Source organism: Rousettus aegyptiacus, unplaced genomic scaffold, assembly GCF_014176215.1.
Source record: "Rousettus aegyptiacus isolate mRouAeg1 unplaced genomic scaffold, mRouAeg1.p scaffold_m13_p_15, whole genome shotgun sequence".
Taxonomy (NCBI): Eukaryota; Metazoa; Chordata; class Mammalia; order Chiroptera; family Pteropodidae; genus Rousettus; species Rousettus aegyptiacus.
In genome coordinates this window covers 35,944,482-35,972,424 of record NW_023416290.1, presented here as the reverse complement: position 1 = coordinate 35,972,424, position 27,943 = coordinate 35,944,482, and the positions used below count along the sequence as shown (strand labels likewise).

General features: G+C 45.8%; 1 protein-coding gene across 3 annotated transcripts in view; it reads right to left on the bottom strand.

Annotated features, from left to right (window-relative positions):
• BAALC (BAALC binder of MAP3K1 and KLF4) overlaps nucleotides 1-25,227 on the bottom strand; it is an 80,283-nt gene extending 55,056 nt beyond the window's left edge. The window contains exon 1 of one of the 3 annotated variants that reach the window (XM_016147513.2): nucleotides 24,919-25,227. In XM_016147513.2, coding sequence (XP_016002999.2) covers nucleotides 24,919-25,078 — 160 coding nt within the window. In that variant the 5' untranslated portion in view covers nucleotides 25,079-25,227. The remainder of the gene's footprint in view (nucleotides 1-24,918) is intronic. The other 2 variants (XM_016147514.2, XM_016147512.2) reach the window with 2 other exon arrangements.
• Between the last annotated feature and the right edge of the window lie 2,716 nt (nucleotides 25,228-27,943).

Sequence of the window (27,943 nt, the reverse complement as noted above, 5' to 3'; positions counted from 1 at the left end):
CCATAGTAATGAAGATGACTTAAATGATGGTCCACTGTGCTCCGAAATTAAAAGCATCAGGTGGACAAAGGTGAAGTGGGAAATCAGCAAACATATCTTTTGGTCACTGGAACCAACAGGTGCCATTCAGTTTTTACAAAATTTTCTATTAAATTAATGTTATTATCAGAATATTACTGGTTTTCTAGTTTGTGGATCTTTCCTTTGTAAATAGCTTTTGTTGTATGATTGTTTATGAGCTGTAAGGAGTAGCTTTACCTAATTTATTGTGTATATTTTTAAGGAGATTATAATTTAAAAATGAAATCTGTTGAAGTTATCTCTGGGGTCAATTAATCTTTGCACTGGGAAGCTGGCATTAATAGCCCCATTTTATAGAGAAACTGGAGCTTAGGAGATGTACAAAGTTGCCTCACTGAATAGGAAGCGAGCCAGAGTAGGATTCAGGCTCCCTAATCCCCACAATCTTCTACTGACTTCCTAAAGCAAGAGATGCTTTTTTTCATATGCTGTTTGTCAAAAAATAATTCACCCAAAACCAATTCAATGAAAGAAGAACTTGCCAAAAGCTAATTAGTCAAATACAATTTCCACGTGGGAGAAAAAAAAAAAAAAAGCCACATGATCGATCATCCAAGCACTATCAGACAATTATTTTCAATGTAGTCTAGAAAAGTTTGCTGAAACTATACACTGCCCCATGCAAAAAAAAAAAAAAAAAAAAAAAAAAGCAGACAAGGGCAGGGACAGAGCTTGGAGTAGAAACAGGAGGAGCACAGCAGAAGTCCAGAGAGAGACTGAGGACAGACAGCAAAAAATGATCTAAAGGGAAGCCCCGACATTTGTACTTAAGAGAAGCCTGGACTGACAGTGCCAAGATAAAGTGGCTGCAGCAAAGCTGAGGCAGAACCAAAGCTGGGGGTGTGCAGTGGATTCACTAACGGGCAAGTTTATTGGTGGAGAATAGGCCATTGAACTTAGCGCCCTCTCCTTATACATGAGCAAACAGCCAAGGGCCACCGGACATTGAAGAAAGCCTCCATGTGAAAGACAGGCACCAAAGCAAACAGGGGAAAATTAAACATGAGGAAATGAAGACTGTACGGAGAAGCAACCTAATTAAAATCATCATCAGACTGCATCTAAAATATGAGAATGAGATGCTATAAAAAAGAACATTCTGAGAAGCAAAAGAGAATTCTTAGAAATTAAAAATAAGGTAGGAGAAATAAAAAATTCAATGGAAAAGTTGGAAGATAATGTTGAGGAAACCTCCCAAAAAGTAGAGCAAAAAACGAGAGATGGAAAATAGGAGAGAAAAGACGAGAAAATGAGAGGACCAGTCTATTAAGAAAAATAATAATAACTTTTAAGAAAATGTTTCTCTAATTGAAAGTTCTTAGGTTCCAGATGAAAAAAGGCTCACAGGAGAGAAGAATGAGGGTGAAGGGAAGGCACGGGGGAATGGGGGGCATGAATTTCATGTAAAGGATTACAAATCAGAATAACATCAAATTTCTAGACAGCAACATTAGAATCTAGAAGACAAGGAGCAATGCCTTCAAAACTCTAAAGTAACACGATTTCTATCTTAAAGTTTTATATCCAAACTATCAATTAAATAGAGAACACAAAGAAATTTTTGAAATGCAAAGATTCAGAAAATGTTAGGTCCCACACAGGAAGTTCTTTGAGGATGTTCTTGCCCAAATAAAAGAAACAACCGAGAAAGTAGAAGACACAGGATTCAGGAAATATAGCATCGACTCAAGAGAGAGGCCAAGGGGATAAGACAGATTCAAGCCAAGAGCTGTGCAGCTCGTCTGAAGAACTACCAGTCCAGACTGGAGCAGGTCAGAGAACTCCAAGGGCAACTTCTTCAAAAAGAAAACAACTGAGAGAATTCCTAATGTGCTTAAACATGTTGAAAATAGATTTACGCAACTAGAGGGCAGTTACATGTGAATGAGTGATGAGTTCAAATCTAAAAAAAGTTCTTAGTGCAGCAAAAATATTGTGCAAAAGGAAAAGTTATCACAGCATATCATGTAGTTCATCTATGCCTAGTGTTTACGAAGTCATAATAATACAAACAATGAACATCGATCTAACCAAATTATCTTACAACGATATTGGGAGGTGGGAATGAAAGAGCGAAAACCTCACCTTCCTTGTAGGTAATCAGTAGACCAGGCCTTAAACTGAAACATCAGGAAGGAGTAAGACTTGCACATTATTTAGAGACATGGGAGTAAAGACCAAGAAAACTGGCTGAAGAATTGAAAGTAGTTTTTTCCAGGGAACTGAAAAACTGGGAAGCATAACAGGGAACTGTTGATTTTCATAGCAAGACTTTTAGAAACTATTTGACTCTAAAGTTTCTGCATGTATAACTAAAGTACTTACGATTTTTCAAAAATGTATTTGAATCAAGGTACTTTCTTGCCCAAAACCTTCCCAAGGCCTCTCATCACTATTAAGATAATGTCCAAGACCCTTAACAAGGCCAACAGGGGCCTATGTGATCCAGCCTCCCACACCTACTCCTCAGTCCTGCTCCGCCTACTCTGCTCTCACGATGCTCCAATCGCATTGGCTGTCTTCTAGCATCCGGACAGTGCCACGTTCTTCCTGCCCCAAGGCCTTTGCACATGTGGTTCCTTCTGCTAAAAATGTTCCCCGCACCAACCCCAACCTTAATGAATCCCAAGGACTCTTCGGTTTTTAACACGATTGTCAAACTCTCAGAAAAGTCTTAGCCAACCCTTAGATTAGGTTACATTTCCCATTTTTATTTTCCCATAGTACCTGGCTTCCCTTCTGCAGCACTTACAACAATTGTAATTGACTATATGAATCAGTTTCCTATTTTATCACGTCTTCTACCTCTGCGGTCCAAAATGGCAGCCACTAGCTACACTGAGCTACGTACATTTAAATTAACATAAAGAATATGTTAATTTAAGAATTACAGAATATGTTAATGGGGCCGCACCAGCCCCATTTCATGGGATTCATGGCCGTAGCCACTGCATTAAACAGTGCAATACAGAACATGCCATCATCACGGGAAGTTCTAACAGATAGCACCACTCTACAAGGTAAGCGCTACAAGGGCTCGTCACTGATCTCTCCTGAGTGCCTAGGACAATGTCTAGCACTTCGCAGGTGCTCTCTAACTAACTGTTGAATAAATAAATTTACTCATTCATTTAGGGTAAAAAGTAAGGTCACTTCCCTGACTGGGAGAATATCAATATTTGGTCTATCTCAGTCTCAAGCCCTTCAATAACATCTATTTCTGTATCACTCAAGAGTAAAACCTGCATTAAATAAAATTAAAATTTAGGTAATTAAATAAATGTTCATGGCACCATTTGGGGCATAATTGTGGAGTTAAGTGACTCATTTAGGCAAAAGGATCACATTCCACCCCAGTTACCACTCTTAGGAGTTAGATTCTCGATTTGTTTTAGGAACCAATCATTAGAATTAGCCTATAAGATGTGTATTTTCAGAGTCCTTTTAGGCAGAAAGCAACCTAATGGGTCCTGTGACTGTGGCACGCTAAGTCACTTTTGGCATGGTGGAGTATTAGTCCAGTTTAGATGCTGTATTTAGCATTATACGCAAAGATAGAAATTAAATAGGTATGATTTTCTTTTAAGCGAATTATTACCAGGCTTAATGGTTAATGTGGTCATTGGATTTGAACAAATTCAACAACTCAGAGACATACTCAAATATATATATGTAAGCACTTTGCAGATTTAAAAAAAAATAAAATCAGGCCTTCCTAGATGACGGTAAATCACTATCTCCCTGTCCCCAACATGCTGGCTATAGGAGAACCTCTTAACCAGTGTCCTTGCCCATTCCGAAAAGGATATCTGCCGTCAAGCCTTCCCGGTCTCCACCCACACATCTTCTCCCTTTCAAACCCTGATTAAGGAGGTCCCCTGGCAACAAAGAAAGTATTCCTGAGCATGAAAAAAAGCAATCTGGAAAAGCAGGGCTCTCTGCTGCTCTTTCAACGACAAGTATTGAGCTTCTGCCTTCTTTTTCTCTCTCTCGGTCTCATTCTCCCACTCTCTGGAACAAAAACCACCAAAGGGTAACCTTGCAGCATTTCAGGAGAAGAGAGTGGCAGTATCAAGTGCTTCTGTGGTTACAGAAGCAAGTGGATTCAAAGACTCGAGCACCACATGGAGTGGCCAAAGTTTAAATTCTGGGTCCCTAAAGGACCTTGTGTAAAGATGACCTCCTGTCCCTGAGACAGACCCGCATCCTGTACTCACAATGTGTGTTCATTTCATAGGAAACAATGAGGGTCTACTCGGACGAGAGACATAGGACACCTGGAGAGACACAGTTGAACTTGTACAACTAGATTAAGGAGTAGGTTGGGAAGACCGTGGGGCAGGGTACATAGTCATAGCCCTAATACGTGATAGCTAGAATGTGTTGAGCCCTTCCTGAGACCTGAGTACTTAACATACGTTACACCATTCAATCTGTATCACGACCTTTTGGGGTGTATTTTATTGTAAGAAAATTTGTGCCACAAAGAGAGTGAGTACTGTGTGACCCCATCTGCAACTGGGGGTAACCTGACCTCGCGGGGTTGCTACAAGTATTCACTGAGTTTTGTTATATATTACAACAGCCTCCGGCCCAAAGTAGGGAAATGTACAAGTATTTGTTATATAGAAACAAATAAATCCCCGTTTTGCAGACCACGGATGAGAAAATGTATTCTAAGTTGGGTTCTGCTGCTGACAAGCTATGGGACTTAAGGCAAGGCCTTTAGCTCAGATCTTGATTAGTTCATAAAGACTTTAGGGCTTGTCTTTGATGATTATTTGGGTCCCTTTTATCTAGAAGCTTTTTCTGATGAGTAGAATTTCTTTGTAACTTTTCCTTCACTTATGCTCCTGTGCTCATGACCTAGGGGTCTTAACAGGTGAAGAGAAGGGGACTATGGAAAGGTACAGGGGCATCTGGGGTTGCCTTGATGGCAAAGGAGCCACACTGCCATTTGGTGGCAGGGTCAAGGAATGCTTAATGTTTATCAATGCATGCGGTAGCCCCACCTAAAATGCCAACAGCTTTTCTACGGAAAACACAGCCAACCTCAGAATGATGGTGGAAATTAGGATACAACTCACAGAAAAGCAAAGGGGAGGCTTTCTGTCAAAGCAACACAGCTGCACGGTTACACGGGAAAGCAGCCACCTGGCCACACAGCCACGCAAACTGTGGTCAGACAGCTCTGCTTCCAGATACTCATGCAGCTAAACAGCCACATAATTATGCAGCCATGCAGCTATGCGGCCATGCAGTGAAATGGTGGTGTGGTCACTGGAGCACGTAACCTCATAGCTAAGTGCTTATGGGGCCACACCTGAAACCCCACAGTTTTACAGCCAAGCCCAACACGTTCTGCAAATGCGAGAAGGTGTGCGCCTACCCAGTCAATCTCAGAAGACATTAATGGAGCTCCTGGTTCATGCAAGGCCTCACAGGAGACAGACAATGAGCAAGATACGATGTCTGCTCCTAAAAAGCCCTCATGCCCATGGAAGGGTGGACCCGTGCACATGTACACAAGGCTGACCATTAACAGTGGAAATAATGACAAAAAGGGAAAAAACTGAATGGGGACACGGGAAACAGATTAGTTCCACTTAGGAGAACCTAGGAAGGTTTTGCAGAGGGGGTGGTTTTGGGGTTAGACTTGTACCAGGAGGAAGTGTGAAGGGAAGATGTTCCATCTGCGGGGACCCCAAGACTAAAAACAGAGAGAAGCAAGGAAAGGGCAGGCCTAGGAAACAGTGAGAACTCACAGTGTGGAAATGGTAAGGACAGAGGCTCAGGCGAGATGGGCTGGAATGCCATGCGGAAAGTCTCATCATTCGTCCAGGAGGAAATGGGGGTCATGAAATGCTTTGGGCCCTGACAGTGACAGGGTCACATCCATGCTCCAGAAAGATTCTCTGGCAGGAGTGTGAGGAATGCCTGAAGAACGAAAAGGTCGAAAGTAAAAGAGAGGTTCAGAGGTTCGGGCAGGGGCGCCCTTCCTCCCACCGCTGCTGGAACAGAGCCCGACTCCTGCCCGTCGCCCACGGGGCCCTGCACATCCCATCCTGCTGCACGGAGACGCTCCCGCCACACACCGCTTTGCCTCTCGCAGCACCTGCCCTCCGGCCACTTCGGCCTCCTTTCATGCCTCAATGACGTCACGTTCATTCCAGGCTCAGGGCCTCTGCACGTGCTGGTGGCTCTTCCTGGAGCACTCTGGCCCCTAATGTTCACAAGGCCACCCCTCGTTTTCACTCGCAGTTCAGCTCAAATATCACTTCTCAAAGAGGCCTTCCCTGACCACCTAATCTGTTACTCCCTGACATGCTCAACTCCAGTTACTCTCTATTTCATTATCTTGGTGTTTTCATGGTACTTACCCGCACCTAAAATCACCTTGCTTGTTTATTCCTCTGCGCCTCACCTTTACCCCCAACCCGAATGTAAGCTCCAAGAGCAGTCTCGTCTGTCTTGTTCACTGCTACAATATGTGAAAAAGTGCCCACTCTACAGCGGATGCTGAAGAATAATTGTGGAAAGGAAGGAAGAGAGAAAGAAGGGCATTCTCTATTTGAGAAACACATAAAATTTAACTTGAGGCTTGGGGAGAGACAAGCATGGAACAATGAGAAAAAAGGGGACACCTACCTAGCCATCAAGATGCCCCACATCCAGGATGGCCAATGGGAGGTTATCCAAAGGTGAGCATTAATGAGGGCCTGAACTACGGAGGACAATAGTCTGGGGACTAGAAAGAAGGAAACTATTCATTACAACAGATAGTTCAAGACAGCCAGTGGGATTTGCTTCCACATCAGATGTCTGGAGAGAGAAAGAGAACAATGGGAGAAAAACAAAAACTCCAAAGCTTTGCACCTGCACAACCAGAGGGTGACTACAGTAAGCTGAGGGGGAACACACAGTAGAGTGAGGGGAGGGGAGGGTGGGGCAGGGGTGTGGAAGAAGAGGTTAAGTGGGTTTGGGGCAATTATGTTGAATTTGAGGCACCTGGCTGACAGCAGTCGAATATCTTGCTAGCAACTGGAAACGTGGATCTCGAACCAGAAGGGAGCATCATGGAGCCATCACCGGGGATAACTGGAGGGGCGGATGAGTTCCTCAGCAGAACACAGGCTGAATGGGGAGACAGAGCTAGGGGAGGGTGTAAAGGGTCACACACCTAGTGGGTGGAGCCGAAAAAGGAAGATGAGGCGTAGAAGACATAATCAGAGGTGCAGAGAAATTTGGGGACGGCGAAACTGCGGGAAAAGGCCGACTTCCAAAGTGGGGAGGAGGGTGTGGGCACAGGGGACAAGCCCCATCAATGGCGCTGAACGCTGCAGAGAGGTCAAGGACAAAGGCTCTGACTCTGTGTTCTTGTGAGAAGAGTTTCAGTAGAATCGTGGGCAGAAAAATCTCCTGCAACGCAGTCTACTGCGTGTGCAAGTCTCTCTGGACCCATCTGCATCACCCCTGTGAGACCTGCGGGGAAGGAGAACTGATGCAGACACGCGAATGCTCACAAGGCCTGCTGCGCCTCAGTCCGTTGTTTGTGACCCAGGAGTCTCGTGTCTCACTAGCTTCCAAGAAACTGTCAAAGGCCGACTTGTCGGATGGAATCCTGGACCCTGCATAGTTCTTCAAACTGCCATGCTCTTCTAGAACCTTGCTGTTCTTCAATTAAGAGGCGGGGTATAACTCCATCTCTTGGAGTCTAGACAGGGTTGTGACTCACTTGTAACCAGCAGAATGCAAGAGAAGTGACACCGTGTGACTTCCGAGGCAAGGTCACGAGAGGCAATATAGCTTCTGCCCTTTTTGCTGGGAAAGCGCTAGAGCTCTGAGCAGTTATGCAAGCGGACTGCGCTGAGGCCACCACGCTGTGAGGAGGCCCAAACTAGTCTATGCAGAAAGGCCGTATGGAGAAACCCCAGGACTGTCCTAAGAGAGAAGGTTGCCCAGCCAGCCCCCTGCCGCTTCATCTGACAGCAAAACCCAACAATTTTATTCACCAAACAACTTTAGGGACTTTTTGCTCTTCGGAAGATCTCAGTCATCCTAAGAGAATGAAAATTCGCAACAACTGAATATGGTAAAAAAAAACAGGCCTAGAGACAGGAACAGCTTGTATGTAGAGAGGAAAAGGCAATTTGCCCATAATCTCATGAAAAGACAGCAACCCCACTCAGAGAGATGCACATTAAAACTAAGCTATAATGTCTTACCTATTAAAGTGACAAAACCCCCTAACTTAGACAATATACTCTGTTGGCAAAGCTATGACAATATACTCTGTTGGACAACGGGCACCCTCAAGCAGTGCTGGTGAGAATGTAAAATAGTACAAATCCAGTGGCGGGGAATTTGGCAAAATTACATTTGCATTCAGCCCTTGGCCTATCCATGCACTTTTAAGAATCTACCCAAAGATACATTGGTAAAAATGAAAACAAACAAACAAACAAAACAAAACAAAAAACGCATGAACAAGACTATCTGTATAGCACAAGTCTACAACACCGCCAATGGCCATTAGTAGGCAATTGGTTTAACAAACTACACGTAGCCCCACGATGAAGCACTATGTAGCTATAGAAAAGAATGAGGAATCTACCTATATATTGCTTCAAAGTAATCTTTGGAATATACCGTTAAGTGAAAAGGCCAAGGTACAGAACAGAGGGTATAGTATGCTACCTTTTATCTTTAAAAAAGAAAGCATGTGAATATATATATGGTTTATTTTCTTAATGAAAAGATAAACCAAAAACTAATAAAATGGTTATCTATAGGAGGACAAAAGAAACTGAGTAAAGGGGCCAGAGATGAAAGTTAGCTTTCTTAAAACTTCTTGTTTTATAGATTTGTCATTGGAACCGTGCAAATATTTTTACTTATATATAAAACAAAATTAAAGTGAAATACAACAACAACAATTTTGCCACAAAATCAAACAAATGAATCTATTTAGCAAGTTGATGGCTTAAACACACAGCAAACAATTATTTCAAGTGATTTTAAAAAGGCCATCTAACTATATATCTCTATTATAGGGATATAGCTCAGGACAAAAAAAAAAACCCTCAAAACATCTTAAAATATTTTCAGTAGTCATATTGTTAGATATACAAGACAAAGCAAATGAGTACCTATAATACCGTTAGGAACCAGGATTTTCAACATCTAAAAAAAAAACTAATATGAAATTTAAAAAATTAAGGAAGAGCTACAATTGAAAATTTCCAATTGATAATATCGATATGATTATACTATATCTTTAAAAAGACATAGTATATATGTAAATAAATAACTCCTAACTCTGTCCATCGAAAAAGTCTATAAACAACAATCAATCCAGCAACAATGCTGAAATATCCTATTTCAATTAAAGGCATCAGGACTCCTCAGAGAAATGGCTAATTCCAGTCTAGCAACAGGAAAAAGTACAAGCCTATAAAAATGAAAGCAAGTTGGAGCTGTGTAAACTGGAGTCGGGAATGAGACAGACGGCCTCTCATCAGCCCAAGACGGGACAATATGAGCATGAACACACACAAAATTATAATAAGTGCGATGAATTAAAAGTCACCAGATATGTTAAAAATCCATGAATTCGTAATGATATTTCTACCTTTGGAGGAAACCAGGGAACAAACTGAGAACTGATAATTAATGGAAAAGAACTGGACATTTACTCCGCCTTTCGGGGAAACCAAATGGGCAATAAGGAAAAGTTATTCTTTATAAAAGAATTCCAGCTAATTAATGTTGAAGAAATGTTAGAATAACACTATTTTGCAATTCCTAATGAAATGATTCACGTAGACAATGATTATCAGTGACTGAAAGCTGACGAAGAACTTTACAATGGGTGGATTGGGTTGTCTCAGACAATCTTAACGTCACAAAAATGGGAGATAACCAGATAAATATCAAAAAATACAATGTACGGACACTGTTTTAACCCAATTCAAACAAACCAATTATATGAAACACATGTGTTGTACCATTGGTGAAATATGAATAATGACTGAATTTTGGCTGTATTAGAGGAATTTTCATTAATTTTAAGGTGTGATAACAGTATTGTGGTTACACGTTAGGCTGAAACATAGAATTACTGATATAACCATTTCAACCGATGAAAATGATAATTTCATAGGGTTTAATCTTATATCTTGTTTAAAAGAGTCCTTATCTTTTAGAGATCCATACTAAAATATTTATGGATCAAGTTACACGACTTCTGAAATTTGCTTCAAAATAATCCAATCGGTGGAGGGGAAGGGAGGTAGAGATGAGGCAGGATCTGCGTGTGGACAATCGTCGAAGCTAGACGGCTGCTCCGTGGGCGTTCGTGACACTCTTCTCCCAGCTTATATATATGTCTGAAATATGTGTTTGTGTAGTTTTAAAGTTTTAAATTGATATGTGTTTGAAATGTTATGTTTAAAAATGCCTGAGGCTACAATTAAGGAGTTCCAGAATTGTTTTGAGCAATTGCAACTCAAGGCGTCTGCTGGGAAGAGACAATGCTCAGTTGAAGACGGTGTCTAGTGTGTGTATAGGTATCTAAGTGTATGTGTGTGTGTGTGTGTGTGTGTGTGAGAATGTGTTTAAATCACCTTCTCTTATAACTTTTTGTTATATTTCCCACTGATTTTTTATGGCTATGAGACTTTGGGCTTCTAAGAATACTGTAGTCAGTATTTGCATTTTGAATACACATACAAAAGAACAAAAGAAAAGGGCACACTCTCCCTGGTTCCCTCTGTAAACTTTTTTTTTTTTTAACTCTCTTTAAATGATGCCTTTTTATCTAAGTTCACTGGATGTTTTCTGAGGCCTGTCTCTACATAGGAATACCTGATTCAGAAAAGTGAATGTCGTAACAGGGTATTCATCGGCCGCCCACAACCCACAACTGACCAGACATACAGTGACTCTTTAAACGCTCCCAACTCCACAGCCTGTGGCAGTAACTGTGGGTTAAGGAAAGGTGAGTGAAGCTCAGAAGGGTACAGGGGAGATGATTATTTCTCACACCTCCTGGCAGCGGCTCCACATCCTTAGAAGAAATGTGGAGGCCCAGCTGGGAATAGGAACTTGGGCCACTGGCAGCTGCCCTGGTGCCTCTGAATCAACAGTGACCTGAGGTGGAGGGACAGAGGATCCCAATCTTCCTGGGAGCCCAAGGCAGAGCGAGATCTTGCAAGAACCAGGAACCCCCTGCCTTACTCTGGGTGGTGCCATGATACTTCCCAAATCCCACGCAGCTCGAGAGCATGGTTTGCATAATAAAATATTCTAATGTTATCAGAAATAGTCTCACAACTTTTAAAAATTGCCTTCGAGGTGAGAAATGCACTTAATCCCATTTATTTGTTCATTCCACACACACTGTTTAAGGGCTCACTGCCTGCTGAGCTATTTGAGGTGCGTTTGAGGGCTGAGACTAGTAACTTCAAGTCTGGTTCTTTCCTCTCTTCCACACTGCGCTTGCAGTTAAGAACAGTAGCTCTTAAAGCTGGCTGTGCCTCAGCATCACCTACCACAGGGTGGGCCACACTCATTCACTGATGTATCGTCTATGGTGCTAAAAACAGCAAAGCTGAGTAGTTGCGGCAGAGAGCATGTGGCCCACAAAGCCTAAGGTGTTTACCATCTGGCCCTTTACAGAAAGGTTTGCCAACCTCTGCAAGCCTGGCCAGCAGCATCAGCACCACTCGGGAGCTTGTTAGGAAAGCAGTCTCGGGTCCCAAGCCAGAATTCCACTCTGCACTGACCTAGAGAACCTGTTAAACATACAAGTTTCTGGCCCAACACCCAGGCTACTACCAGAAGTCCCAAGGATGGAGCCTTTATTTTAGGTTCCCCAAGTCAGGGATCCTCAACCCCTGGGCCACGGACTGGTACCGGTCCATGGTCTGTTAGGAACCGGGTTGCACAGCAGGAGGTGAGTGGCAGGTGAGCAGGTGAAGCTTCATCTGTATTTGCACCTCACCTGCTCCCCAGCACTAGCATCACTGCCTCAGCTCCACCTCAGACCATCAGGCATTAGATTCTCATAGGAGCACCGGTCCCTGGTGCCAAACAGGTTGGGGACTGCTGCCCCAGGTGAATCTGACAGATGAATAAGGTCCCTGCCTGTAGCGGCTGCTGTGATCCCCCGTGGAACCTCCCTGAAGGACTGACACCAGATCCTCCAGCTGCCAGGATAAGTGACCACTGAAGGCTCACAGGTGAGTGCCTCTCTAGGAATTTCCTTCTGTGGAAGGACATGGCCCCAGCCAAGGTCACTGCCCCTTGCTGGAGGCAGCCTGCATCTGACCCCTGGTTGATGCAGGGGGAAAATGCCTCTCACTGCAATATCCGAAGGGCCATCCCAGCTCCAGAGCTGCTCAGGGGATCAGCTGAGGACTCTGCAGTTCAACAGCAGTTCACCCTCCCCACTACCTCGCCCCTCACAGGTGTTCTGTAAAGCTCTCTCCAGTATGGGTCCATCTCAGTCTTTCCTGACACTGTCTTTAAGCTATCACAGTGTGACAGCAGAGATACATCATGGCCACTAAATAAGAAAATTCAAAGCAAAATAAGTGTCCTAGAAGGCGAGTGCTAGAAGGGAACAGGTGACTGCGGCAGGTGCGCAGGAGCTGTAGGGCTCTCAGAGGTCCAGGGGAGGGGAGAGGAATAAGGCGCTTCAGACAAAAGGCAGCCCCTGAGCGAGGCTGAGTGGAAAGGACTTGCGGGCAGCTAGTGGAAGATGAGGCTGGGTAGAAAGCCTTAAATGCCAGGCTAAGACATTTGTACTCAGCAGGCAGAGGGAAATCATGAAAGGCTCTGAGCAGGAGAACACCACGATAATGCTCCAGCTCAGCTTCAGGCATCTTCATCTGGCAATGGTGCGAAAGGCATTGGAGCGGCAGTGACTGGGGGGTGGGGGGCCAGGCAGAAAGCTGTTGCATATGTCTAGGTGACAGGCAATGAGGGCGGGAACTAGGAGGAGTTAAGCGGCTGGGACAGAGAAAAGACCACGGGCTCCGAGAGATCCAGATCTGGCTCCCAAACCCCACTCAGCCGCTCACACCCTGCATGCACTTGGGCAAGTCTCCTCACCTCTCCGACTTGCCCCATCTATGAAATGGGGATAACAGAAGCAGGTACTACATATGGAGTGCCTGGCACATGAGGGGCATGCAAATAACAGGAGCTATGCTCACGAGGCAGTGGCTGTGTTCATCTGCTTTGGCACACGCATCACATACCGCCCCAGCAAACAAACCTGAGCCTGGCTGCTATGAAGACTGTCCTTGAGAAGTGATTATTCTTGGACGTAATAACTTAATGAGGCCTCGGTTTGTTGTTTATTGAGGTGCTTAACCCTGAATCGTCCCTCTTACTTAGGGTATGCAGGCGATTGCCACTTCCATTGTAACTGCTGCCTGCCTTGTTGTTATGACAACCGGCTTCTCACACTGCTATCTTCTACAAATCTTTTCGGTTTCCTCATGCCCTGATGTCCACAAGCCCTAGAAACAATAGCAGGGTGATATTTTTGAGCTTCCATAGGAAACACTGTCAACTCTCAATTAGCCAATTGGCTGGCTGCTGCTCCTCCAAGAGAAGCTCCAGACTGAGCACCAGCGTGACCTTGCACAGCAAACCTCAACAAACGTTCCCACTAATTGGAAACTGGTGCCACAGAATATCAGCTGACACATCGGTTTCCGGTGGCATTAACTTTGCAGAAAAATGAAGCAGAAAACAAAGGACTGTCCACCACGCACCTTGTGTGCACATCACAGACTCTGATGTCAACGGTCTATCTAAAAGACTTATGTGTAGGGTAGTATTGCATTATTTGTAAAATCAGCTCAATATTAGCACCTTTTTCCAGCAAATATTCACCTTTATGAACTTGACACATGGGAATGTTAAAAACACAGTGGTTATTATTATGGTTACTATTATTATTATAAGATCTTAATGCTAGTAATTATGCCCCCATGGTTTCCGCCAGACCATCTCTCCTCCCTCCTCATTTACCTACTTCCTTTTCTCCTTTCTCCCTTGCTCCTGCTAATCTCTCCTCTCTGACATAGCCTTAGGATGAAAGGTGCAGTCACCCTGCCGGCAGCCTACCCAAGATCTGGTCTTTTCTTTACCAAAGGGATCCAATACTTTTAGGGTGGCATGTGTCCAGTTAAAAGTCTCAATTTCCTAGACTCTAGCAGCCAGATAGCCAGTAACAGTCCTGGCCAAGGACACTCAAGCAAAGCTTACTGGGTTTTGGAAAAGCTACTGTTCCGCAGACTGAAAAAAAAAAAAAATAGGTGGATACTCCTTTCTATATTTCCCCTTCTTCCTATTTGCGCTAAGATGCTGCAGCATCTTATAACTATAAGGATGAAATCCACATATGAAGGATGGCAAAGCAATAAGCTCAAAGAGCCCAGGTCCTTAACGGCGTCCTAGAGCAGTGCAGCTGTCCCTACCTCCAGACTTTTCGTTAAGTGCAAAAATAAATCCTCTACTCGCTAAGCCACATTTCTGTTCATGCTGCCAAACACAACTCCTACGATTCCTACCTGACACGAAAGGTGAGGAGGGTTCCCTTCATTCAACAAATGTCCCTCGAGTATCTGCTCTGTGCCATGGGGCACCATGCTGAGTAAAGAAATGAACAATAAATGAACAAGATAATGACGGGCTGTGGTGTAAGGAAGGAAATAGCTAGCTACTAACTCAGGAAGGCTGGTCTCCCCAAGGAGGAAAGCTGAAGGGAGGAGGGAGAACACATTCCAGCAAGTGCAAAATCCTGGTGACAGGAAAGTGGTGGGGACGTTCAAGGAGCAAAGAGGAAGCCAGCAAGACCGGAACCTGGAGAGGAAAAGGGAGAAGGAGAGGGGGAGGGGGAGGGGGATGGGAAGAGGAAGCGGGGGAGGGGGAGAGGGGAAGGGGCGGGGTGGGAGGGGTGGGGAGGCGGAGCGGAGGCAAGGAGCAGGATAAAGGTGGAGAAGCAGCCGGGACTGGGTCCTGCAGGCAGGGAAAGGGGCTGGAATTTTATTCCATGCATAACATAATGGAAAGCTACCATAAGGTATTAAACGAAAGACTGACAGGACCTGATATATGCTTTTAAAAGCTTTTCTCTCTGTGACATGATGAATGACTTACCAAAGGCAAGAACGGAAGCAGACTAATCCAGAGGTTTAAGTAAAACATGACAGTGGCTGGGGCTCAGGTAGGGCCAATGGAGGTGCAGAGGACACCTTCGTCCTAAAGGACCTGCCTGTGATGGCCTCAGCTGTGGTCACAAGGGCACGTAGAATCCAAACAGGCAGATTTGAGGAGAGGACAGTAAAAGTTGTCTTAAAAATGCTCAGGTGACAAGAAGGATGTACAATGATAAGGTCATTAAAGAGAAAGATGGGTGGATTCATAGCAAGTCTTTTGGTTTCTTAGTATTCGGAAGGAAAGAACAGGACAGTGTTGGGAGCCATTCCATGGGAACTGGCACAGCATGTTAGTAAGGAATTCACAGAAGTGCCAAGAGGTGGGAAGAACATTGAGGTCCTAGAGCCTGAATAGCTATGGGGTGCAATCACCTATGTCCCGACTTCCTCCCGCAAGGGTAGGCAGCTCAGAAACGGGGATGTAAGGAGCAGGGGGGAAGGGTGACCCCAGTCTGTGATCCACACGATGAGCCCAGTGTAAGACTGAGGGGACGAGGGGATCCCGAGCGCTGGGATGGGCAGTACTGGAACAGCCTTCACACTGGTGAGGCATTAATTCTTCAGTGATTCCCATTCTACCTTATGGAAACTGAAACCCAGAAAAGCTAAGAAACTTGCTCAAGATCGCACAGCTGGTCAATGTCCGTTGTTAAAGTTTAATTCCTTAACCACTAAACTATACTATCTTCGAGCAAAATAACAAGGAAGATGATGCTGAAAACAGAAGAGAAAGGTCCAGAGACTGGAGGTCATGATGCTTATGAGACGCTGGCTCACTGGAGGGGAGGAGGTGTATCAAGTTGTAAACAGCCCAAATCTGGCTGGGAGGTCCTGTGGGTGTGGCTATACCAAAGGATGGTACAGAGGCTGGAAGAGAAGGTCAAGAGGCTGTGGGCTGGACTTTGGGCAGAGGGGCGTCTGGCTAGCAGCTGCTGACTTGGCCTTGCCCTACTGACCACTAAAATGCCTACAAAGACAGAAGAAGACCAAGACACTCAACCTCCCAAACAAAGACTAACAGACAACCCAACCCTCAAATCTGGGAGAAACTGGCACCACTTGAAAACCAGATGGAGCTAAATTAAGAAAAATCTACCCAGGTTTCTGGCTTTGCTTCATCACACAGAAGCCACGTGGCAAGATGTAGCAGACACTTTGTACCTATCCCGTATGACACAGAGACCCAGAGCTGGAAGCATATGGGGCTGCACCAACCAGAATACTGGGCAGCCAACCGACTTGCACACACTCGTGCATGCGCACACATGCACACACACATGCGCTTATATACACCCAACACCCCCCCACACACACACACATTAAAACTGGACTTCAGCTCCCACAACCTCCAGATATTTTTCTAAACACAAAGAGAATCAAAAAAGTTTCTTTCTTTGCCTTTGAGCTTCCAAGCAATTTAAGAGATTCTCCCATACTCCTCTAACTTTAAACATGACTCCCATTGAAGATCCACCATGCACCCTACACACCTCGACATAGGACCTGAAGGATGGAACCTAAATGCTGACAAAAGCATTTGTTTCCTTCTACATACTTCTCTATCCTTCTAAATTTTCTATAAGGAATATGCATTGCATTTGAAACCAGAAACAAATGTTATTCTGCCCACAGACTGTTCACCGCTAATGCGCCCATCAGGTGACCAGGATACAGGTGATGTTGTGAGCAGCCCCTGCAGCCCTTCGGGCTTTCTGCACCAGGCTCTCAGCGCCAGGAGGGGCAGCGTTAGCCACGGGACTGCAAGTGTCCTCAGCCTTGTCAATGCTGGCAGGAGGCCCCAATCCCAGTGGTTCAGATTTTCAAGGAAGCCAAAGGCAGACGGGGTGGAGGAGGACACTAAATTTGTACTTAGCAATTGGTGAAATGGACACTGCCCTGGATTTAGAAATGAGAGACCTGAATGCTGATCCAGGCTCTTCTGCCTCCTAGCCAGGCGACCTCACTCTATTTCTTAATCTCACTGAACTTTCTTCATCTGGAAAATGGTGGTAATTGTGGTTTATGAGGTCATTTTAGAGAGTTATATAAACTAATGTCCAAAAAAAAAAAATTATCACATATAGTAGATGCTCAATAAATGCTATTTGAATTTAAATGAGGAGGAAATAGAAGTAATCTCAGAGGGGAAGTGGGAGGTAGGGACAACAGAAATCCGCTCTCATTATTTTGAAATTATTTTGAAATGTTCACAGTGTGCTTATAAACACATTTGTTAGTTTTCCAGGGCTGCTGAAACTAAGTACCATAAACACAAGGTACTTAACAACAGAAATTTACTATCTCTCGGGTCTGGAGGCTAAAAGTCCAAGACCAAGGCAGGGTTGGTTCCTTCTGGGAGCGGAAGGAGAATCTGTTCCATGCCTCTCTCCTGGCTTCTGGTGGCTTCCTGGCAATCGCAGGCCTTCCTTGACCTGTAGAAGTATCACCCTGATCTCTGCGTTTATCTTCACGTGGCGTTCTCCCTGTGCATGTCTGTGTCCAAATTTCCCCTTTTTATAAGAATACCAGTCAGTGGATTAGGGCCCACCCTAGTGACCTCATTTCAACTTGAGTATCTCTATAGAGACCCCATCTCCAATAAGGTCACATTCTAATGTACTGGCCAGGGGGGGGGGGCGGGGAGTGGACTTCAATGTATCATTTTGGGAGGAGGGCACAGTTCAGCCCATAACCACATTCTAAAATAGCTTTATCTCTGGAGAGATAGAGGTGGTTGGGTTGAAGAGGAATTTTCATTCAAAAGGCTAATCAGCTCTCGGTTCTGCTTTTGTAAGTGTGCTTGCTGCATGAGCTGTACTCAATATTGACTAAAGACTCATCTTCCCTTTTATCTGATGAGCAACAAACATAACCTTTTGTACCCCTGAGGAACTCCCAGGCTTTGTAATACTTTGTAACTGCCAGTAACCCATAGCAACTCCAGCCCTTTGTAACGCAATGTAACTACCTGCAACATAGCAACTTCCGCCCACTTTGTAATGGTCTGAGGACAAATTAACCAATCAGCTTGTGCCATAAAAGGTCCATATAAGGAATGCAGCAACTAAGCTCTGGGCCCATATCTTCAGAGTGCTACCTCCTCTGGGACCCCTGGCATAATAAACCTGAGTTCTCTAACTCTCTGAGTGCTGCTTGGTTTCTTGCTGGTCTAATTTTGGATCTTTTCTAAAACAGAGTGAGGGAGAGGGAGTGGGAGGAGAGCATATGAGGAAGTGAAAGCTGCTAGTAGCTAAACTGAAATGGGCTAGATGACGATTTAGCTCATGGTATACCATCTAGTCTCCTCTACATATGGAAGCAAAGTGGCACTCAGACCCACCAGAGAACCTCTGTGGGAATCCTGACTGGAATAAGATTTTGCAACAGAAGCCAAATGGTCTTCTGAGAGTGGCTAGAGGCCATGACTTTACATGGAAAAGCTCCTGGTTGAAAGCCCAGGCACCGCTGGCCAGAGACAACAGGTTCGGACACCCAACTTCACGAAAGGACAGGATGGCCCCCTCATTAGGAAGGTGCTGTGGGTCACAGGTGCACAGATCCCAAGGCGAAGGCAGGACCTCCAGGGGTCCAAGCCTGATGGACTGCTGAGCGCAGGATGAGCCAGGAAGAGACTGATTGCCAATTGAGAGAGACTACCTTCCTCCCACTGAGGCTCCAGCTTGGAGCATTAAATTAACCTCGATTAGAGTCAGAATAGATTTACCTACTGTCCAACGAAGACACAATTCAGTGGACTGATGTCTAAGACAAAATCACGTAAGACAAGATTCTGGAAAGAGGGCATAAGACACACACACAACTTCATTTGCATAGCTGGGTCATTCATCTCCTTCTTCATTTATATCGTCATTCAAAAAATGTGTGATGAATGCCAGACATGCAAGTGTCAATGGTGCAGAGAGTTCACAGACTAGAGAGCTGGAGGCATGCACCAGACTCAGCAATGCAATGTGACGAGTGCTATATCACTGGGCTGGACAAAGTGTCTGAAGAGCCTGTGGCAGGATGTGAACCTTGTCTTCCTCGGAGACAAGGGCCATAGAAACAGGAGACTTCCTAAACCTTTACGAACTGCCTAGGTTTGTTACCGCCTGTTTTCAGTAGTGAAAACAACCCGTATAACAAAGAGGCTTGTGTTTGGCAAAGGGAGCCATAGAGAAGCAGATGTTTTTTACCATGCAACCAATCAGGTAGATAAGAACTCAAAAAGGAGAGAGAGATGGAACTTTTGAGGAAAGAAAACATCATCTCTGGGAACTACAGGAAGAAGAAATAGATAGATGGAAGTTCTAGGGGATTTATTCATTCAAGAGAGATCACTTGAGGTCCTATAGCTGGCACAGCACTGGGCACCGGGATACAATGGTGAGCAAAAAGGCCCCTTACCTAGGCAGCAGAGCTTGTCCTCGAGGGACAGGCATGATTCAGTAATTATTTGAAAACATAACAAGTATAATAGCTAATGTAGAACATGCTGGGGGGAAGGAGGAGGCTTGGCCACCAGGAAGCCCCAGGTGGGCTCTCCGCAGGTACTCTCATCTCAGGGAAGGAGTCCAGATAACCTACCTTCACCTCTCAGGGCTGTGGAAGGCCGCGGGGACTGTGCTGCTTCCTCCGCTGGGCTCCTGCAGAGGTCTGCACACACACTAGCTCCCCGCCACGCAGAACGAACTGCTCGGGCCCCTGCTCCCCTCCTGCAGCCTTCCCCCATGCTGTCCCCGCGCGTCCGCCTTTGTGTGTCTCCCCTACACTATTAACTTTTTGAGGTCAAGGAACATATCTTATTCATCTTTATGCCCAAAGCATATTGAATGAACAAAAGAGCAAATAAATGTATTTTATCTTTAGTCTCCAACATAGGGAAACAAAATTAATTTTAATGAGAATAAATACACAAATTTAGGTTACTGAAATCAATAGTAAAAATGCAGGTTTCACAGGGGGGAAATTCATTCAAGAAACACTTGAGTGCCACTTATATTCAGTCACTCTTCCAGGTGCTGGGTATCCAGTAGTAAAAACACAGACAATGTCCCTAAATTTGACTAAAAAGAAAGAGCTAAGGGTTTTAACAAATCATAAGCTTAATGTGAGTCACAAGTTAATATAGTGACAGCAACAGGAAAACAAACCCTAATCTGACTTTTCCTGCACCAGGAGAGGTTCAGCGCCCACATCATGTATTTCTTATGTTGCCTTATGCTGCTCAGCTGGCATTAGTAGTTTGGAGCTAACCATGGGTTCCCTTGTATCAAGAGGACTTTGACAAACCAAATAGTATGTTCGGAAGAGTATGGATAAGCCCATAGAGGTCTGAGAAGGAATTGCATGTGTTTAACCTGGAGGACCAACGATAAGAAGAGATGCAACAGCCATCTTGAAATACTGAAAGAGCTGTCCATGCAGACCAGACCCCAAGGGCCTGGAGTTTACCAGGTAGAAATTACAAGGCAGCAGGAAGAATTTATCACAAGGGGAACTGTTCCACAAGGCTGTGGGAGGGCTGTTTCCCTAGGGAAGAGACATCCCATCCTCAAGGATGCTGCAGAAAAAAAACTGTGCTGTCCTAGACCAGACTAGGCTATCAAGAGAGCAGACTAGACTCCAAGTCTCATCAACTGTAAAATCAAGAATTCCATACTTAATCTCCCAATAATCAGGAAGGCAGTATTTAGGAGAGTAGGCTTTGGATGTCCTGGACTGGGACAAGTTACTGCACAGTTTCAGCCCTCACTTGCAAAGAGAGGTTAGTAATAGTTCCTAGCTTGTCCTGGCTGTGAGGATTGAACGAGGTGACTTACATATAGTGCCACCGATACAGCGCCTGGCCATTGGTAAGTAATCGATACATGTTACCTAAAGGTGATATTAAGTGCTCGCCATTTAATTTGACATATTTCCATTTATTCAGGTAAATCACTTTGCTGTGAGTCTCTAGTTGTACAATCTTCCAGGTGGCATTCACTAAAGCAATTATTATAGCAATTTAAAACTGTAAAGTAGAAGCACTTTAGAGAAATTTCATTCTCTAGAGAAATTAGAGAAAAATGACAGTACAAAAGGGGATGTTTGAGGATGTAATTGAAAGGACTTGTGATCGAATCGAAGTGCAGCTAGGGAGCTATTAATGTGTGGAATGACTGAAGTAGGCTGGGCACAGTGGCCTCAGGCTCCGTTTGTCTTTGGGAGACCCCCATCAGAGAAGAAAAGTAAAAATCAATCCAGCAAACTGATTTTATGAGGACTAAATCATGCCATATCAATTTAATTTCCTCCTGTAACAGAGAGACGGGTTTTGGTGACAAAGGAAAGTGTTGGATATCAGATACGGTTAAGTCTTTACTTCCAGCCTAGGCAATATCCAAATCTAAAAACTTAATTGAATTCTGCTAGCTAGTGGAAATGATCTCCGAAAATGAGAACCAGAGAATCAGAATCACTTTCTGAGTAAGGAGGAGGCAAGAAGCTCTTTCCTTTGTGGCAGGTAAACACGCCCCCATTCTACCAACACTTACTGAACACCCGTCAGGTGACATGCCCTCCATCTAGAGTGAACTAAGCGAAACTGAAGTGAAATTTACAAGCAGATATACTTAAGTGGGGGGTTTTGGTAGACATGGATATGGCATTGTGGGGCACTACAGAACAAATAGAACCTTTGAGCTAGGCTTGGTATTTCAGTGGAGGAGGGTAAAATGGAGGGGACTATATAAAGAGAAGCTGTGGGATCATAAGTGGACTTGGGAGAATCTAGGTTAAACAGATACATGTGGAAAAACTTCAATAGCAAGGGCTTCTGGGAAGAGAAAAGAGAGTGGGACTCTAGGAAGAGATGACAGGTATGAAGGGTAAGCTTAGATAGAGTGCCAATTTCTACAGAAAACCTTCAAACATCCCAGCCAGGGGTCACATGTGCTCCCCACAATGCCAGCACAGAAGACACAGAGATGATGAGCCCACTCCCTGTCCTCATAGCTTCTGAGGACGAGGTGGCCAGAAGCAAAGCAGCTTTGATTTGACACTAAAGGAGAGTGACCAGGGGCCCAGAAAGGAGCCTTGAAGATAAAGGGAACGGGGAGTAAGAGCTACGAAGAGGTTGCGAGAATGTCCAGACCAGGCAATTTAACTGAGACCCATCTGCCTTGAATAAGTGACCTCTGAAGACCCTCTCTAGCTCTCGAATTCTAGTAATAAAGCCATTTTTGTGGCTTTACAATCTGGACTCTCCTGAATCCAGCCTTTCCTTTTGTCCCCCATCAGAAAAGTTTGATGGAACCAGGAAAAAATGGCATTCCAGCTTCTTGTCATAACCCAGTCACTGTGAGCCAGAAGGTGCCCCCCAGAAGCCTGGGACTGAGTTCGCGGGTGGAGGACAGGCAGGGATGGGTGAGACAGGGAGGGCAGGAAGGAAGAAAAGAATAAAGAACCCTGGCTAATTTCCCGGGGTGGCTGAAACCTGGGAGATTTGTACTTTTCTCAAATGACCACTAAGACTAAAGATGTCAAGTTCTCAGTCTAAAAAATCCTTAGGAACGAAGCCACTTTTCTAAACGCCCTAAGGAATGCCACTGCACCCTCAGCAAAGCCTTGATTCCATCTTGATTTTCAGAAATGTCCCTCTCCCTCGAGGCTGATGGAAATTTCTAGGGAATTGAGATGATCTTGCCCAACTAAGAGGCTTGCCAATTTTAGACTGCTGTCCCTAGGACTGAACTGAGCCCTCCTGTGAATGTTGCAGGTCTTCGGGACTACTTGCCTGGCGTGGCTGCCCCACGTTTGGCAGGGCGTAACAAGTGAGCAAGCCTGTCCCAGGTCCCACCTGTTGCAGAAGCCAGCTCTCACGATGCATGATGGGATATGACTCAGGATGGCAGAGTAACAAATGAATAAGCATTGGAAATAAATAAAATGTACATATTTAGCCATACCATAATAACCCTCTAATATCCATAAATATGTACACACATACACACATGCACACCATATATTCCCAGTCACCAAGGCAACCATTTCCTGATGCTGTACTTTGTTCTTTTTCACTCTAGATCTTTTTAACCTTATTTTCTTGGAGTGCAGCTCTGGCCTTTGACTCTGCTGAGAAGTACCACACCTCCCTCGGAATGGCTATTACATCTAACACCAAGTCCCTTTTGAGGGCTCACATTTTATCCTCATTCTGACATTGAATTCGGCCAACACATCATTTGGACACTTGCTGAAAGCATCAGCAGCACAGAATATCCATTCTGTTTGCTACCGTGAGTCAGAAAAATTAGGGACAAACGTAGTGTTATGCCTTGCACAGTTTTCACTGACAGTTCTAGCTTTTAAAAAGGAGGAAATCACAAAGTTCATGTGAAAAAGGAGTCAGCTTTGATCCTAAATAACGGAGAAATCAATTCTCAAGATTAAGGTGACAGCTCTTATTTAGAAGGTATGGATTTAGAATTATTAATCTCTTAAAAGTAGTTCATTTTTCCTTCCTCCTCCTATACTATACATTATACTTCAAATTAACTTCATTTTCTATTTTAGATTTCATTATTCAAAAGTGCCAATAACAAACGTGTCAGGAAAGGGATAAACATTTTAACCCAAATACAGATCTGGTTTTTGACAGCATCCATGTAACATGTAGTTGGATTTTGCCTTTTAACGTCACCAACAGATTTATGATTAGTGCCTGTCTGTGACCAGTCTGGGGCAACAGTTAGTCTATTTTCATCTCTACCCTACAATTATGTGTCTACTAAATAATAATAATAATAATAATAAAACCCGATTTTGCGACTGGACCAGGAAGTTCTTTGCATATCCTTCTATCAGATTCCTCCTAGAGCAGGAGTGACCTAGGTGAGAGTATTTAATTTTTATAGTCTTAATCCACTTTTATGCCTTGCCTCATATAAAGCATTGAGGAACCAAGGGGTAGGGAGGGAAGCCCTTCACTATGAAACAGCTTGAAAAGTAAGCTTGAGCAGAGAACCAGTGATGAGGCCAGCCCGGCGTTTAATAGCCCTGAACCAGGATTCTGGTTTTCAGAGCTAGAGAGGCGACACCTGCTTGGTAGAGAAAAAAAACAAAACCACCAGGAAGACTCCACCCAGACAATGTGGGTCAGGAGCCGTGCCTATAAGTCCAAGGAGAGAGGGGCCAGTTTGCCAGTGGAGGCAGAAGTGACACGGCTGGGAGCAGGTGGCCTGACGGGGCACGTAAACCAAAGCGGGTCAGAGGCGAACCCGGGCGCGCCAGGGCCGTGGGCTGGCAAGGTGTGCGCGTCAGGTGGCTGCCTTCCATTCGACCCCGGCCAATGAGCTCGTCCTGGCCGCGGCAAAGCGCTGGGCTTCCCAGGGCGCACGCGGTGGGGGTGGGGGAAGGTAGCTCGCCTCGGTGGGAGTCCCGGGTCGACCCCAATACCCGGCCTGGGTCTGTCAGTCTGTCAGCACCAGGCAGCTCCGGTCTGTCTGTTTCCCTCCTTCCCTCCCCACACCCGAAATTCCCCGGAGGACCGCGCTGCCCCTGGCGCCCCCCCGCCCCCCCCCCGTGCCCCGGGGTCCGCAGGGTGTCCGGGCTCGCTCACCCGCGTGCAGGCCGACGGCCTCGGGGCCGCTGTCGGGCGTGGTGTTGCTGGGCGGCGCGTCGGAGTCGGTGTAGGTGAGCCAGGTGGACTCGGTCTCCCGGGTCCAGCTCTCGTAGTAGCGGGGCTCGATGGCATCCGCCCGGCTCCCGCCGCAGCCCATCCTCCCGCGCCGCGGGCACGCCCGGCGGCCGCTCGGCTCCCGGCTCGGGCGGCGGCTCAGCCCCCGCGGCGCAGCCCCGGCAGGCGAGGCGGCGGCGGCGGCATCGCGTCCCCAAGCGGGTCCACGCAACAGCCAGGCGCCCAGCTCCCGCCGCGCCCTCGCCCCGCGCGCCCCTCCTCCCGCCTCCAAGGCCCTCCCCTGCCCCACCTCTTCGTCGCCACCTCCCCTCGCCCAAGCAGCCCACCCCGCCGCCCCACGGCCTCTCTCCTCCGCGCTCTCTCCCTCCGTGCGCCCGAGCAAGCGGGGGCGCAGGAGCCGAGGGGCGGGGGTGGGGAGGTGGGGTGAGGGTCAGCGTCCAACGACGGGTTTGGCCCGGCGGGCGGGGTTACAGCTCCCCCGCTCCAGCGCATCCATCCCTTCACCACCACCCCTCATCCATCCACTCATCCATCCATCCTTCCTTCTATCCTCCCTACTTTGCTCTCTTCCTCTCTCTTTACCTCCCTCCCTCCCTTTCCTTTCCCCTTCCCCTTCCCCTTCCCTTTCCCTTTCCCCTTCCTCTTTCGTTCCGTTCATCCTTCCTGGGGAGAACTGAAGCGCTTAGGAAGGAACCCCAAGCTTCCTAGCCACTTGTTTAATAGCAATGGAGCTGGAGAACCCCCTAGAAAACTGGAGAAAAGTATTGCCACTAAGAATGAAAGAGCAGTCAGACCCCAGTGCCTGTTTTAGCTGGTTTGGGGAGTAGGGCGTGGAACCTATAATTTTTGAGAATTGGACTAGACTCTCACTAACACCCTTTCCAGTTCTGCCACTTCGTGATCCGAACTTTGTCCTCAAGGAAGCAAAGGAGGATCAGGAACCATAGGACATCTGGACACCCACTCTGGATGGGGCGGAGAGGCATGGCTGGCTTCCCTCCAAACCCGCCTGACAGCCTTGACACTCTGAGGCCCACCCACCACCTTTCACTCCCTGGTGCACACTCAGCTCAGACTTGGATGGGCAGATGAATTTACCTGTCTCAAAGAAGCCAGAACACGTGGTCAAAGGAGAAAACTGCCCTTAAAGAAAGGGATAAGAAAGAGTTGAAAGAATACATCCTCGATGATCAGGCTCTGCCAGAATAGAACATGGTGTTGAAAGAGTTTTCCTTCATTCAACACATATTTACAAAATATCTATTATGGCAAAACACTGCTAGTGGATTACCCATAGGATATATTGTGTGTATTACCCACTGTCTATAGACCACAGTGTGTACTGTTTACTTCTTCTTATAAAGTGTACAGAATGCAGGAATAGTATTCATGATGTCCTATGTAATATAAAGAATGTAGTCTACAGTTCATTGTAATGTTTTGTATGTAGCATCCAGTAGACAGGCTAAGTCCAGGGCATTGCCTGGCACACAGTAGTCCTTTGATAAATGTCTAATGAATAAATAATGAAGAATCTCTTCAAACTAATTCAGTTTGCTTCAATTATTACGTGAATTTGGGCTAAAGAAGATCTAGATTAGGGCAGAGCTGTTAGACGTCCCTCTGGCAGGCACTAACGAGAATCCATAAGGCTGAACCAAGACAAGGGGCTCATGCTGAGCCCAGAGCCTGCTCCCACCCCAGGGCCCAGGGCGGCGCTTCCCCTGCAGACTTTGGCCCCGGCAGGTCTCTTCAAGCTCAGTTCAGCTGTGTGAGGTGGCAGCGATGCCGTTATCCAGGACGTCATAGTTGCCCCAGCCCCTTGGAATTCAGATGTCCTGTGTCCTCTTTTCTTCCCCCCTGAATATTTCAGTTTGAGAAAGACCAGTTCTCTGGGACAGCGCGTCCTCAAGATCTCTAATGGAGACTGTTTCCCTTGATTTTAGAGTGACATGCTTCTTTCATAACCAGCTACTTTGATGTGTCACCACCTGAAGAGCAGTCCTAACAGAAAGAGGGCCTGAAGTGGGAAGGTGTCAGGGAGTTCTAGAAAATGGAAGATGGCCCCTGGAGCATGGTGAGCAAAGGAAATGAGGTGAGCATGAGAGGAAGGGGAGGGGGAGGCTGGGCCAGCCCATGCGTAGAAAGTACCTCAGGAAGGGATTCAGACTTTATCCCAAGAGCGGTGGGAAATGTGGAAGGGCTTTGAGCCACACACTATCAGCATCAGGTCTGCTTTAGCAAACTGTCACTGGAGGTGGGTGGAGTAAGGGTGGGCAGAGCAGCCAGAGAGGTTTCTGGGAGAGCTTAGGGGACTCTAGGAGAGAGACAATGATGGCAGAGAATTGGAGGAGTGGGGTAAATAGGATTGGCAATTCCTGAGGAGAGGAGTGCTGGAGACGAACCGGTACTGTGTCAGGGTGAAGAGGTCTGGAAACAGCAGGTAGATGAGGAATACTGTTTTGACTGAATTTCAGATTCCTGAGAGACTTGAGTTCACATATGGAAATAATTAGCTTAGTTACCAGAATATAGCAAAAGTAGCTTTACTAATGCTAGTTTTCCTGATTACACGGCTCCAAGTCTGGAACTTGTGAGAGAGGTCTCAGCTAGAAAATAATTTTGGGAGGCGTCAGCACATGGAAGACGCCCGGAGAACGTCTCTTTCCCCGAACATCTCGGCCTTTCCTGGTTCGGTTTTCTAGTGCTCCATCTTCCCCACTCCTGCCTCCCCCACTTCCAACTCCATCTCTTCTGTCCCAGGTCTTGCTCCCTTTCTTAGGAAAAGCAACTTATCTCTGTCCCAGAATCTGACTCCACGTGTGATATTCCAGCCACTGCTTAACTTGCAGGATGAAGACAGTTTCCAATTTCAGTTTGAAAGATCCCCTGGGTCCTTGTGCCTCAGTTTCCTTATCCGTGACTGGGGTAACTAATCACGTGAGGA